This window comes from Melozone crissalis, unplaced genomic scaffold (genome assembly GCF_028551555.1).
Source record: "Melozone crissalis strain CALT ecotype California unplaced genomic scaffold, PUWL_Pcris_2 ptg000079l_1, whole genome shotgun sequence".
NCBI classification, from domain to species: Eukaryota; Metazoa; Chordata; class Aves; order Passeriformes; family Passerellidae; genus Melozone; species Melozone crissalis.
The window spans coordinates 5,437,651-5,453,062 of NW_026535856.1; the positions used below are offsets into that span (position 1 = coordinate 5,437,651).

General features: G+C 58.4%; 2 gene segments (V, D, J or C); both read left to right on the forward strand.

Moving 5' to 3' along the window:
* Positions 1-1,246: 1,246 nt before the first annotated feature.
* LOC128946338 (immunoglobulin heavy variable 3-64D-like) lies at positions 1,247-4,088 on the forward strand (the record flags this gene model as incomplete). The annotated part of the segment is given in 2 exon segments: positions 1,247-1,547; positions 4,051-4,088. Coding segments are annotated over 2 exon segments (339 nt in total), but the record flags the coding sequence as incomplete, so codon positions are not given.
* A 1,496-nt stretch (positions 4,089-5,584) lies between these two features.
* LOC128946339 (immunoglobulin heavy variable 3-23-like) lies at positions 5,585-14,255 on the forward strand (the record flags this gene model as incomplete). The annotated part of the segment is given in 2 exon segments: positions 5,585-5,909; positions 14,215-14,255. Coding segments are annotated over 2 exon segments (366 nt in total), but the record flags the coding sequence as incomplete, so codon positions are not given.
* Between the last annotated feature and the right edge of the window lie 1,157 nt (positions 14,256-15,412).

Genomic DNA, 15,412 nt, shown 5'->3' on the forward strand with positions numbered 1-15,412 from the left:
TCCCTGCGCCTCCTCTGCTGAGGGGCCGGGTTCAGTTTTGGGAGTTATGGAATTTTCTGGATCCGCCAGAGACCTGGGCAGGGGCTGGAGCCAGTCGCCTGTATCAGCAAAGGTGGCAGCTCCTACTACTCGCCATCGGTCAAGGGTCGGTTCATGATCTCCAGGGACAACGGGCAGAGCTCGGTGACACTGACCATGAACAACCTCAAGGACGAGGATTCCGCCATCGATTTCTGTGCCAAGGGTGCTGATGCTGGCACTGGTCTTGGTGCTTTTATTGGTGTTTGGGTTGGTGTTTGGGGTTTCAACCCCGTGCCTGTCCCCTGCTGTCCCCAGACCCTTTCCCAAACCCCCCTGTCCCACCCCTTACCCTTTGTCCCAACCTTAACCCCTTTGCGCCAACGCTGCCCTTTGGCCCCAAAACCTCCCTTGGGTCTGGCCCCAAATCTCATCCTCGACATCCCAAAAGTGCCCAAAGGGCCGTGATTTGGGGTGAAATTTGGAAAATTCTGGCACCAACTCAGTTTGGTTTGGGGCAGAACCAGTCAGGGTTTGGGGTCTTTGGTCACCGTGGGTGGAAATGGGGGAGGCATTGGACAAACAGTCAAGGGCGGAGATTTGGGAGAAGCCCTGGGGGTTGAGGACAGGAGGGGACACTGAGATGGGGGTGGATCCACCTCAGGTGTCTTCATAATTAGCACCAGGACTGCAATCATCACCAGCAGATTTGGCACAGAAATAGGATCCGGAATCCTCGTCCTTGAGGTTGTTCATGGTCAGTGTCACTGAGCTCTGCTCGTTGTCCCTGGAGATCGTGACCTGGCCCTTGAACGGCGGCACGTAGTCGGTGCTGCCACTGCTGTGGATCGTTGCAAGCCACTCCAACCCCTGCCCGGGTCTCTGGTGCACCCAGAGCATGGCAACACTGCCGAAACTGAACCCGGACCCTCGGCAGAGGAGGCGCAGGGACCCCCCGGTGGGCTGGAGGTACCCCCCCAACTCCAGCAGGGTAACAGTCGCTCCCCCATACACAAACCTTCACTGGTTTTGCCCCAAATTCCCTTTGTCTGGCACCAAACCTCCAACAGAGGTATCCTGAATGGTAAAGAGTCATAAACCCTGCAATTAGTCCCAATCCACACAAAGATTAATTGGACACCTCTGCCTGACTTTTGCATCGCCGCATCCCCATCTCCCCTTTGTCCTGCAGGTCTCCGGGCGGCCGTGACCCTGCTGGAGTGCAGGGGGGGACCTCCAGCCCCCCGGGGGTTCCCTGACGTTGCTGTGCCGAGGGTCGGGGTTCAATGTTGGGGATTATGGAATGCACTGGATCCGCCAGAGACCCGGGCAGGGTTTGCAATATGTCGCAGGGATCTACAACACTAGTGGCACCACCTACTACGCGCCATCGGTGAAGGGCCGGTTCACGATCTCCAGGGACAACGGGCCGAGCTCGGTGACGCTGACCATGAACAACCTCAAGGACGAGGATTCCGGATCCTATTTCTGTGCCAAATCTGATGCTGGTTATGCGGATAATCCTGGTCGTAGTGAAGTTGCAATCCCCATCCCCGTGTCCCCCCCCTGTCCTCGTTCCACAGACCCTTCCCCCAAACCCCCAGCCCACACCCAGCCTTTGACCATTGATCCCAACCTTGCTCTGCCTCGGCCCCAATTCTCACCCGCTGGCCCCAAACTACAACTCCTGACCCCAAATCTCCACTTTGTGCCCCAGAAGTTTGTATTAAAAAGGGCAATTTCAGACGAAGGGTCAAGATATGGTAAAACTTTGTGGCAAGAAGTTGAGAATTTGGGGAAGTACCACTCCAGAGTTTGGACAGAGTCAGGAATGGGCAAAAGGGTTTGGGTTTTGGGGAAGGGTCTTGGATTTGGGAGCCGGTCGGGACATGGCCACAGGGTCCGGACCAAAACCATCAACACCAGCACCAGTACCCCAATTGTTATAAGCAGATTTCCCGCAGAAATAGGATCCGGAATCCTCGTCCTTGAGGTTGTTCATGGTCAGCGTCACCGAGCTCTGCCCATTGTCCCTGGAGATCATGACCCGGCCCTTGACCGATGGCTCGTAGCTGGTACTAGAACCGTCTTTCTTGATCGCTCCAATGAATTGCAGCCCCTGCCTGGGTCTCTGGCGTACCCAGTACAGGGTGGAACCCCCGAAATCAAACCCGGCCCCTCGGCAGAGGAGGCGCAGGGAACCCCCGGGGGGCTGGAGGTCCCCCCCGCACTCCAGCAGGGTCAAGGCCGCCCGGAGCCCTGCGGGACAAAGGGGAGATGATGGAAATCAAAACTCTGATTGGTCAAGGGCCTCCAAGTGGATGTGGCCAGCTGGACAAAGGGGTAGAATCCTCCTGGGGGGAGGATGATGAACTCCAAGGGTCCCAATTTTGGGCCAGGAGTCAGGATGTGGGTCAAGGGTTGAGCTTTGGCCTCATCCCCATCTCCCCTTTGTCCCGCAGCTCTCCGGTCGGCCGTGACCCTGCTGGAGTGCAGGGAGGACATCCAGCCCCCTGGGGGGTTCCCTGCGCCTCCTCTGCCGAGGGTCCGGGTTCAGTTTTGGGAGTTCTGGAATGTTCTGGATCTGCCAGAGACCTGGGCAGGCTTTGGAATATGTCGCAGGGATCTACAACCCTGGTGGCACCACCTACTACAATCCATCTGTCAAGGGCCGGTTCACGATCTCCAGGGACAACGGGTCAGAGCTCGGTGACGCTGACCATGAAGAACCTCAAGGGCTGTGTCACCACTTGCCCTCACCTGTCCCAGACCCTTCCCCAACCCCCAGCCCCTGACCCCATTCCTGTCCCCGTGCCCCAACCCTGCCCTGACTCTGCCCCACATTCTCAGGTCCTGGCCCCACACCTCAGCTTAGGTCCCACTCGGGGCCATTTTGGCTCCTGAGCTCTCCTTGGCCATTCTGACCCTGCTCTTGACCGATGGAAGGTTCCAGGTGACTCCACCCTTGGACCCCTCTTCTTCTCTCAGCATGGAGCCCTCGACTCGAGATCAATTTGAAAAATTTGATTTACCCAAAATTTCATGTGTGTTTTTGGTAAAAAAAAGGGGGTTTTCTCCAGAGAGAGGATTCCAGCCCAGCCCCAAGGAGCAGCCCCAGACACTGAGGCCGCTGAGGGAGAAGTGAAGCCCCAGGTGGGAGCGAGGGAGGGAAGGAGGGAGGAGAAGACGCTACGATTTTGGGGTTCCGCAGCCTCCCCCCACTTCCTCCCCGGCAGCTGCCGGGGCCCGGCCGGGGCAGGAAAGGAAACAGAAAGTTCCTGGCTTTGGTCATTGTAAACATCTGTGTTTGGCAGAGGGCAGCTCAGCCTCTGGGCTCTGCGGCAGAGCGCCGGCTGCACAAAAAGCTTTGTGTGCAAAGGGCCCTGGAGTGATCCCTGTTCTGCACTGGGACGGAGGGGAACTGGCGGAGATTGGGGAGAAATGGGCAAAATTGGGGGGAAACTGGGAATTGGGGATGTGATGGTGGCATTTGGGGGAAATGGTCAAGATTTGAGAAACAGGTGTGGGGATTTTGGGGAAGGATCAGAGAATTCTGAGATATTTGGGAACACAGAACAAAAGGCTTGGGGCCACAACCACCATCTACATCATAAGCAGCACCACCACCACCACCACATCTACTGCTGTAACATTTGGCACAGAAATAGGATCCAGAATCCTCGTCCTTGAGGTTGTTCATGGTCAGTGTCACCGAGCTCTGCCCGTTGTCCCTGGAGATCGTGAACCAGCCCTTGAGGGATGGATTGTAGTAGGTGCTGCCACTGCTGGTGATCCCTGCGAGCCACTCCAGCCCCTGCTCGGGTCTCTGGCGGATCCAGCCCATCACAAAACTGCTGAAATCAAACCCGGACTCCCGGCAGAGGAGGCGCAGGGACCCCCTGGGGGGCTGGAGTTCCCCCCTGCACTCCAGCAGGGTCACGGCCACCCGGAGCTTGGCGGGACCAAGGGGAGATGGGGATGAGAAACCTGATTGGTCCAGGGCCTAAAAGTGGGTTTGGCCTGTTGGTAAAGAGTCGGGCCCCACTTTGGAGAAGGATGAGAAGGTCTAGGGGTCAGAATTTGGGGCCAAGATTCAGGATTTGGATCAAGGGTTGAGCTTTGGCCTCATCCCCATCTCCCCTTTGTGCCGCAAGGCTCCGGGCGGCCATGAACCTGCTGGAGTGCGGGGGGGACCTCCAGCCCCCCGCTGGGTCCCTGACGTTGCTGTGCCGACGGTCTGGGTTCAGTTTTCGGGATTATGGAATGTACTGGGTCCTCGAGAGACCCGGGTAGGTTTTGGAATATGTCGCAGGAATCTACAACCCTGGTGGCAGCACCGACTATGTGCCATGGTTCAAGGGTCGGTTCACAATCTCCAGGGACAATAAGCAGAGCTCAGGGACGCTGACCATGAACAACCTCAAGGATGAAGATTCCGCTGTTCATTTCTGCGCCAAGTGTGCTGCTAATAATTACGCTGAAAGTGCTGGTCGTAGCGACGATGTCCATGGTGTCCCATCTACCATCCCTGTGTCCCCCCCGTCCCTGTTCCGCAGACCCTTCCCCCAAACCCCCAGCCCACACCCAGCCCTTGACCATTTATCCCAACCTTGCTCTGCCTTGGCCCCAGTTCTCACCCGCTGACCCCAAACCACAACTCCTGACCCCAAATCTCCTTTTGTGTCCCAAAACTTTGCTCTGAAGGTAAGGGTTTGAGGCCAAGGGTCCCGGTTTGGAGACAAAGGTTGAGGATTCGTGTCAGCGGGTGCTGCTGCAGGGAGCACAAGTGGGGTTTTGGAGCAGATTCGGGCGATTTCTGGTGCCAACTTAGTTAGATTTGGGGCAGAACCCAATTGGGGGTTTTGGCGCTGTGGTTGGTGGTGTTGTAACTGGGGGAGATCTGGGGCAAAGGGTCAAGAATGGGGTCAAGGGCTGAGATTTGGGGGATGGATCTGGGGCCTGGGGGCAGGAGGGGACCCAGTCAAGGGGAAGAGGCCAAGAGCAGAGACATCATTACCCCAACTGGCACCAGCAGCTTTGGCACAGAAATAGGATCCGGAATCCTCGTCCTTGAGGTTGTTCATGGTCGGCGTCACAGAGCTCTGCCCGTTGTCCCTGGAGATCCTGAACCGGCCCTTGACCAACGGCGCGTAGTCGGTGTAGCCACCAGTGTTGCTGATATCTGCAATGTACTCCAGCCCCTGCCCTGGTCTCTGGCAGACCCAGAACATTTTATAACTCCCAAAATCGAACCCGGACCCTCGGCAGAGGAGGCGCAGGGACCCCCTGGGGGCTGGAGGTGCCCCCTGCACTCCAGCAGGGTCACGGCCGCCCGGAGCCCTGCGGGACAAAGGGGAGATGGGGATCAGGCCCCGGATCTGGGCGTGGGCTGGGCTGGGGGTGACCAGATCAAAAAAGGGGCCCTGAACCACCTGGGAGGGCCAACAAGATCGGGAGGAGAACAAAGTGACACAGTTTGGGGCCAACACCAGGATCTGCATGCAAGAACCAACATTTGGGTGGATTCGTTCCCTCATCCCTATCTCCCCTTTGTCCCGCAGGGCTCCGGGCGGCCGTGACCCTGCTGGAGTTTGGGGGCGACCTCCAGGCCCCCGGGGGGTCCCTGCGCCTCCTCTGCCGAGGGTCCGGGTTCAATTTCGGACAGTTTGGAATGGGATGGATGCGCCAGAGACCCGGGCAGGGGCTGGAATACATCGCCAGTATCAGCAACACGGGTGGCGGCACCAACTACGCGCCATCGGTGCAGGGTCGGTTCACGATCTCCAGGGACGAGGGGCAGAGCTCGGTGACGCTGACCATGAACAACCTCAAGGACGAGGATTCTGGATCCTATTTCTGTGCCAAACGTGCTTACAGTGGTTATAGTTATGGTGCTGCTGCTTTTATTGACAATTCTGGCAGTGGTCCCGCCCTCCACGATGGTCACCAGATGTCTCCATTCCCATTTATCCTTCCTCCAGAGCCCAGCTTTTCTCTTCAAATGCTCAATATTTTCCCCCAAACTCCACCCCTGCTGCCCCAACTCTCGGCTTTCACCCAATTTTGCCCATTTCACAGAAATCTCTCCAAGTTCCCCTGGCCCTGATTGGAGGAGGCCTGAACTGGAGACCAGGCTTGAAGGTTTGGGGCCAATGGTTGAGTTCTGGGGCAGGAGCAGGGGAGGGTTTGGGGTCAGTGCTGACCATTGGTGCAAATGGGGGAGATTTGGGACAAAGGGTCAAGGGCTGGGTCAATAGGTGAGGTTCGGGGGAAGTGTCTAGGATTGGGGACAGCGGGGGTTCAGACATGGGCGGTGCCACCAGCGACATGGTCAAAATAAGCAGCATCAGCACCACCACCAGCACCACTCTCTTTGGCACCGAAATAGGAGGTAGAATCCTCGTCCTTGAGGTTGTTCATGGTCAACGTCACTGAGCTCTGCCCGTTGTCCCTGGAGATCGTGAAACGGCCCTGCACCGATGGCGCGTAGATGATGCTGGAACCAGAAGGGCTACTGATCCCCGCGACCCACTCCAGCCCCTGCCCGGGTCTCCGGCGGATCCATTGCATGGTGAAACTGCTGAAACTGAACCGGGACCCTCGGCAGAGGAGGCGCAGGGACCCCCCGGGGGGCTGGAGGTCCCCCCTGCACTCCAGCAGGGTCACGGCCGCCCGGAAACCTGCGGGACAAAGGAGAGATGATGGAAATCAAAACTCTGATTGGTCAAGGGCCCCCAAGTGGGTGTGGCCTGCTCGACAATGGGGTAGAATCCTCCTGGGAGGATGATGAACTCTAAAGATCCCAATTTGGGGTCAAGGGTCAGGATTTGGGTCAAGGGTTGAGCTTTGGCCTCATCCCCATCTCCCCTTTGTCCCGCAGGGCTCCGGGCGGCCGTGACCCTGCTGGAGTGCGGGGGGGACCTCCAGCGTCCCCGGGGGGTCCCTGCACCTCCTCTGCCGACGGTCCGGGTTCAGTTTCGGGAGTTTCACCATGGGCTGGATCTGTCAGAGACCCGGGAAGGGGCTGGCGTGGGTCGCAGGAATATACAGTGATGGTTCCAGCACCTTCTCCGTGCCGTCGGTCAAGGACTGGTTCACGATCTCCAGGGACAATGGGCAGAGCTCAGTGACGCTGACCATGAACAACCTCAAGGACGAGGATTCCGCCACCTATTTCTGTGCCAAGGGTCCTGATAGTGGTTACCATAATCAGGCTGCTGCTTATCATTTGATCCTCTCCATATCCCAGTGTCCCCACCTGTCCCCGTTCCCCAGACCATTCCCCCAAATCCCAGCCCCTGACCCCATTCCTGTCCCCGTGTCCCAGCCCTGAACTGGTTCTTCCCCAAATCTCCCCCATTTTCCCCGCAGATTATCATCTCTCGGCCCTACTCCTTCACCCTTGGTGCCAACTTTGGTGCCAAACCCTCAGGATTTGGTGGCCCCAGCACGGGTTTGGGGGCAGGGGTGCAGATTTGGGGCTGCCCCAGAGGGATTTATCCCTGCCCGGGGGTCTCTGTCCCAATCCCCACCGGGATGGGGCTGTGGGGACCCCTCTGGAGCCGTTTGGTTTTCCACCATCGCTCTCCTCACTGGGCCGTGGCCATGGGGAGGTGCCGGCGGCTCAAGGCCCCAGCAGCACACACAGAACTCAATGGCGCAGCTCACCGCGACAGGTTTGCGGCCAATCACACAAAGCAAAGGCAGATTGACACGGTGGGGCTGGATCTGGGACATCCTCGTCAGTTTTGGGGAATTTGGTTGGGACGTGGAGCCCAGAGATGAGGTTTGGGGCCAGGAGCTGAGACTGGGGCAGAGCCAGTTCAGAGCTGGGACGGGGGGACAGGAATGGGGTCAGGGCTGGGGACTGGGGAAGGATCTGGGGTATGGGGACAGGGGGGACACAGGGACGGCGATGGGGTCAATACCACAGGCGTCATTAGCAGCAGCATTGTTATAATAACCCCTGGCGCAGAAATAGGATCCGGAATCCTCGTCCTTGAGGTTGTTTATGGTCAGCGTCACCGAGCTCTGCCCGTTGTCCCTGCAGATCGTGAACCGACCCTTGACTGATGGCGAGCAGATGGTGCTGCCATAACTGCTGATCCCCGCAAGCCACTCCAGTCACTGCCCAGGTCTCTGACGGACCCAGCTCATGGAGTAGCTCCCGAAATTGAAGCCAGATGTTTGGCACAGCAACGTCAGGGAACCCCCGGGGGGCTGGAGTTCCCCTCCGCACTCCAGCAGGGTCACGGCCGCCTGGAGCCCTGCGGGACAAAGGGGAGATGGGGATGAGAAACCTGATTGGTTGAATGTCTCATACTGCATGCGGCCAGCTGGGAAAATGGGATGTGACCCACCTGGGAGGAGGAGGGTCATGAACTCAAAGGGTCCCAGTTTGAGGCCAAGAGTCAGGATTTTGGTCAAGGGTTGAGCTTTGTCCATCCCCATCTCCCCCTTGTCCCGCAGGGCTCCGGGCGGCCGTGACCCTGCTGGAGTGTGGGGGGGAACTCTAGCCCCCCGGAGGGTCCCTGCCCCTCCTCTGCCGAGGGTCCGGGTTCAGTTTCGGGAGTTTTAACATGGAATGGGCTCGACAGAGACCCGGGCAGGGGCTGGAATTCGTTGCCTACATCAGCAACACTGGTGGCTACACCCACTACGCGCCGTCAGTCAAGGGCCGGTTCAGGATCTCCAGGGACAACGGGCAGAGCTCGGTGAAGCTGACCATGAACAACCTCAAGGACGAGGATTCTGCCGTTTATTTCTGTGCCAAATCTGCTTATGCTCGTGCTGGTGGTGGTGCTGCTGCTGCTCCTGCTAATATTGACCGTGTTGGTAGTGGCACCACCCCTGTCTGAGCCCCCCCTGTCCCCAATGTCACACCCTCCCCCCAAACTTCAACCCTTGACCCCTTGTCCCAAATCTCCCCCTTTTGTCCTAATGGTCAGCACTGATCCCAAACCCTCCCCTGCTCCTGCCCCAAACCTCAACCATTGGCCCCAAACCTTGACCCCTGGCCTCCAGTTAAGGCCTCCTCCAATCAGGGCCCAGGAGCTGGGGGAGATTTGGGGGAAATGGGCAAAACTGGGGGGAAAGTGGAGAGTTGGGCCAGTTGGGGCAGAGTTTGGGGGAAAATGACTGAGATTTGCGGGAAAGGGATGGGATTTGGGGGAAGGATCCAAGAATTCTCATATTCTTGGGAAACCAGAGGAGAGGGCTTGGGACTGAAACCACCATCAATACCATAAGGATAAGCAGGGCTACCACAACTCCTGGCGAAACATTTGGGACAGAAATAGGATCCGGAATCCTCGATCTTGAGGTTGTTCATGGGCAGTGTCACCGAGGTCTGCCCGTTGTCCCTGGAGATCGTAAACCGACCCCTGACTGATGGGGCGTACCAGGAGCTGCCACCACTGCTGTAGATACTCGCAACCCACTCCAGCCCCTGCCCGGGTCTCTGGCGGATCCAGAACATGTCGTAACTCCTAAAACTGAACCCCAACCCTCGGCAGAGGAGGCACAGGGAACCCCCGGGGGGCTGGAGGTCCCCTCCGCACTCCAACAGGGTCACGGCCGCTCCCCCATCTCCAAACTTCCGCCGGTTTTCACCAGACTCCCCTGGTTTGCTCCCAAATCTACACCAGAGTTTTCCATAATCGAGGGTGCCTCAAACCCTACAATTAACCCCAGTCCACTCACTAATTACTTGGACAGCTCGTCCTGAAACCTCTGCATTAATTGTCGAATTAACATCTTCGTAACGACCCCCAAAACCCTCTGGGACCCCCAGCCTGGCACATCCTGGCCATGGCTTCGAGCTCCCTCCGGTTCCTGTCCCTGTTGGCCGTTCCAAGTGGGTCAAGGTCCCTTTATCCTCTTGGCCACACCCACTTCATGCCCACAGCCAATCAGGTTTCCCATCCCCATCTCCCCTTTGTCCCGCAGGGCTCTGGGCGGCCGTGACCCTGCTGGAGTGCGGGGGGGAACTGCAGCCCCCCGGGGGGTCCCTGCGCCTCCTCTGCTGAGGGTCCGGGTTCAGTTTTGGGGATTTTGAAATGTATTGGGTCCGCCAGAGACCCGGGCAGGGGCTGAAATGCCTCGCGATTATCAACAGCAATGGACGTTACACCCACTACGCGCCATCGGTCAAGGGCCAGGTCGTGATCTCCAGGGACAACGGGCAGAGCTCGGTGACGCTGACCATGAACAAGCTCAAGGACGAGGATTCCGGATCCTATTTCTGCGCCAAATGTTACAGGAGTGGCTCTGGTAATGGCGCTTATGCTTATGGTGTTCATGGTGGTTGTGGTCCTAAGCTGTTTTTTCTGTGTTCCGAAGTATCACAGAATTCTCTGATCCTTCCCCAAAATCCCTGCCCTACTCCAGAAATCTCAGCACTTTCCCCCCAAACTTGGCCTCTGCTGCCCCAACTCTGGACTTTCCCCCAGTTTCGCCCATTTCATCCAAATCTCCCTCAGCTCCTCGGGCCCTGATTGGAGGAGGCCTGAACTGGAGGCCAGGGGTGAAGGTTTGGGGCAAATGGTTGAGTTTTGGGGCAGGAGCAGGAGAGGGTTTGGGGTCAGTACTGATCATTGGGGTAGATGGAGACAAAGGGCCAAGGGTGGGGTCAATGGGTGAGGTTTGGGATGAAAAGCAGAACTCTGGGGACTCAATGATGGCAGTGGGATGAAAGGCAGGAGCTTGAGACCATCAGGGGCATTGTCACCATTAGCAGCAGCACCATAACCATCAGCAGCCCTGGCACAGAAATAGGAGCCGGAATCCTCGTCCTGGAGGCTGTTCATGGTCAGAGTCACCGAACTCTGCCCGTTGTCCCTGGAGATCGTGAACCGGCCCTTGACCGACGGCGCGTAGAAGGTGTTGACACCATCAGCGTTGATCCCAGCAATGAATTCAGGTGCCTGCCCGGGTCTCTGGCGAATCCAGTACATTCCATAATTCCCAAAATCGAACCCAGACCCTCAGCAGAGCAACGTCAGGGACCCCCCGGGGGGCTGGAGGTCCCCCCCGCACTCCAGCAGGGTCACGGCCGCCCGGAGCCCTGCGGGACAAAGGGGAGATGATGATGAGAAACCTGATTGGCTGTGGGCCTCAAAGTGGGTGTGTCAAACAGGAAAATGGGGTGGGACCCACCTGAGAGGGGCAGCAGGAGCAGGACAACTAGGATGGGGTGGTCCAAAGGTCCCAGTTTAGGGCCCAGAGTCAGGATTTGGGTCAAGGGTTTGAGCTTTGGCCTCATTCCCATCTCCCCTTTGTCCCGCAGGGCTCTGGGCGGCCGTGACCCTGCTGGAATGCAGGGGGGACCTCCAGCCCCCCGGGGGGTCACTGCGCCTCCTCTGCTGAGGGTCCGGGTTCAGTTTCAGCAGCTCTGACATGCTCTGGATCCGCCAGAGACCCGGTCAGGAGCTGGAATCGCTTGCAGGGATCATCACTGGTGTAGGCACTACCGACTACGCGCCATCTGTCAAGGGTCGGTTCAGGATCTCCAGGAAACACGGGCAAAGCTCAGTGACGCTGACCATGAACAACCTCAATGACGAGGATTCCGGGTCCTATTTCTGTGCCAAATTTGCTGGTGCCGGTATTTTGGCTGCTGCTCCAGTTTATCCTTTTGGCCTTTTCCCTGTTCCCCACACCCTTCCCCCATACCCCAACCCCTGACCCCATCCCTCAGCCTGTGTCCCAGCCCTGCTCTGGCTCTGCCCCACATGTCCCCTCTGGACCACACTCAGTGCCGTCGTTCCCCAAAAGTTACTGAAATGTCTGGATTTGGGCCCAAAGTTTAGATCAGGGATCAAGAATTAAAATTTTAGCCCAAAATTCCTGATGTGAGGCCAACGGCGCAGATTTGGGTTGGTGCCTGGGACTCGATGCCCGCAGGGGAGATTTGGGCTGACACTTGACAAGTCTGGGGGCAGTGGTTGGGATTGGAGGGACGAGGCCGAGCTCAGGGTGAAACCGGCCCTGATTTGGGGCCAGGAGCTGAGATTTGGGGCCAGGAGCTGAGATTTGGGGCCAGAGCAGGGCAGGGTTGGGACACAAGGACAGGAATGGGGTCAGGGGCTGGGGTTTTGGGGAAGAGTCTGGGGAACGGGGACGGGAGGGGACGCAGGGATGGGGCCGAAACGTCAAACATCAGCAGCATAAGGAGCAGCACCAGGATCAGTGCGTTTGGCACAGAAATAGGATCCTGAAACCTCGTCCTTGAGGTTGTTCATGGTCAGCGTCACCGAGCTCTGCCGGTTGTCCCTGGAGATCGTGAACCGGCCCTTGAACGATGGCGCATACCCGGTCCAACCACCATTGTAGCTGATACTCGCAACCCACTCCAGTCCCTGCCCGGGTCTCTGGGGCACCCAGAGCATGTCGTAGCTTTCAAAACTGAACCCTGACCCTCGGCAGAGGAGGCGCAGGGACCCCCCCGGGGGGCTGGAGGTCCCCCCTGCACTCCAGCAGGGTCACGGCCGCCCGGAGCCCTGCGGGACAAAGGGGAGATGGGGATGGACAAAGCTCAACCCTCGACCGAAATCCTGACTCTGGGCCCTAAACTGGGACCCTTGGACCTCCTCTGCCGCAGCGCCCAGAGGCTGGGCTGCCCTCTGCCAAGCATAGATGTTCACAATGACCAAAACCAGGAACTTTCTCTTTCTTTTCCTGCCCCGGCCGGGCCCCGGCAGCTGCCGGGGAGGAAGTGGGGGGAGGCTGCGGAGCCCCAAAATCGCGGCGTCTGCTCCTCCCTCCCTCCCTCGCTCCCACCTGGGGCTTCACTTCTCCCTCAGCGGCCTTGGTGTCTGGGGCTGCTCCTTGGGGTTGGGCTGGAATCCTGTCTGGGAACTCTGGACATGGCGAAGATGCTGGTGGTGGCCCCAAACCCCCATCCCTGGCTCCCCAAATGTCCCAAAATCCCCAAATCCTGTCCCAAATCCCAACCCTTGACTCCATTCTTGACCTTCTCTCCAGTGTCCACCATCATTGCCCCAACATTCGACTTTATCACAATTTTTCCCATTTCACCCAAATCTCCGGCAGCTCCCTGGGCACTGATTGAAGGAGGCCTGAATTGGAGGCCAGCGGTGCAAGTTTGGGGCCAATGGTTGAGTTTTGGGGCAGGAGCAGGGGAGGGTTTAGAGTCAGTGCTGACCATTGGGGCAAATGGGGGAGATTTGGGACAAAGGGTCAAGGTTGCGATTCGGGGGAAGGGTCTGGGTTTGGGGAAGGGTGGGACTTGGAGATCGGCGTGGACCCATAACTGGTGTCTTCATCAGAAGCAGCAGCACTCCAATCATTATCATGGCCAGATTTGCACAGAAATAGGATCCGGAATCCTCGTCCTTGAGGTTGTTCATTGTCAGCGTCACCGAGCTCTGCCCGTTTTCCCTGGAGATCCTGACCCGGCCCTTGACCGATGGCGCGTACGCGGTGTACGCACCACTGCTCCAGATCTCTGCAACATATTCCAGCCCCTTCCCGGGTCTCTTGCAGATCTAATACATGGTAAAACTGCCAAAACTGAACCCGGACCCTCAGCAGCGTAGGCGCAGGGACCCCCCGGGGGGCTGGAGGTCCCCCCCGCACTCCAGCAGGGTCACGGCCGCCCGGAGCCCTGCGGGACAAAGGGGAGATGGGGATGAGAACCCTGATTGGCTGAGGGACTTAAAGCTGGTGTGGCCAGAGGGAAAAAGGGGCAGGACCCACCTGGGGGGAGGATGATGAACTCGCAGGGTCCCAATTTGGGGCCCAGAGTCAGGATTGGGGTCAAGGGTTTAGCTTTGGCCTCATCCCCATCTGCCCTTTTTCCCGCAAGGCTCCGGGCGGCCGTGACCCTGCTGGAGTGAGGGGGGGACCTCCAGCCCCCCAGGGGGTCCCTGCGCCTCCTCTGCTGAGGGTCCGGGTTCAATTTCCGCAGTTTTGCCATACAATGGGTCCGCCAGAGACCGGGGCAGGTATTGGAATGGGTCACCTACATCAGGAGTGATGGTTCCAACATTTACTATGCACCATCGGTCAAGGGCCGTGTCACGATATCCAGGGACAACGGGCAGCGCTCGGTGACGCTGACCATGAACAACCTCAAGGACGAGGATTCCGGATCCTATTTCTGTGCCAAGGGTGCCTACAGCAATTGGGGTTCTGGTCCTGATCGTGTTGAACCCATGCCCTTGTCCCACCCAGACCGGCTGTCCCCGACCCTTCTTCCAAACCTCAGCCCCTGACCCCATTCCTGAGCCCATGTCTCAACCCTGCACTGGCTCGGCACCAAATTCTGCACTCTTGTCATTAGAGTTGACCGAAATTTTGACCCAAACCTTGACTGCCAGCTTTGGAGCAAAATCTTGGGGCACAAAGAGATTTGGGCTCAGGAGTTGTGGTTTGGGGTCAGCGGGTGAGAACTGGGGCCGAGGAAGAGCAAGGGTCGGATCAATGGTCAAGGGCTTGGTGTGGGCTGGGGCTTTGGGGGAAGGGTCTGGGCAATGGGGACAGGGGGGCACACGGAGATGGGGGTGGCACCGACATCAATACGAGGAGCACCAGCACGAGCGTTGTAGAATTTGTCCCAGAAATAGGATCCAGAATCCTCGTCCTTGAGGTTGTTCATGGTCAGCGTCACCGAGCTCTGCCCGTTGTCCCTGGAGATCCTGAACCGGTCCTTGAATGACAGGGCGTATCTGGGAGTGGCGCCATCACTGGTGACACTCGCGAAAAACTCCAGCCCCTGCCCGGGTCTCTGCCGCATCCAGCCCATCCCAAAATTGACAAAATCGAACCCGGACCCTCGGCAGAGGAGGCGCAGGGACCCCCCAGGGGGCTGGAGGTCCCCCCCGCACTCTAGCAGGGTCACCGCCGCCCGGAGCCCTGAGGGACAAAGGGGAGATGGGGATTGGAAACCTGATGGGTTGAGAATCTCAAAGTGGGCGTGGCCAACGGGAAAAAAGGGACAGGACCCACCTGGGGGGAGGATGATGAACCCCAAGGGTCCCAGTTTTGGGACAAGAGTCAGGATTTGGGTCAAGGATTGAGCTTTGGCCTCATCCCCATCTCCCCTTTGTCCCACAGGGCTCTGGGCGGCCGTGACCCTGCTGGAGTGCGGGGGGGACCTCCAGCCCCCGGGGGGTCCCTGCGCCTCCTCTGCCGAGGGGCTGGGTTCGATTTTGGACAATTTGGGATGCGCTGGATGCGCCAGAGACCAGGGCAGGGGCTGGAACACATCGGAGGGATCAAAAGCGATGAGAGCACCTACTACGATCCATCGTTCAGGGGCCGGGTCACGATCTCCAGGGACAACGGGCAGAGCTCGGTGACGCTGACCATGATCAACCTCAAGGATGAGGATTCCGGATCCTATTTCTGTGCCAGATGCAGTGATGGTGGT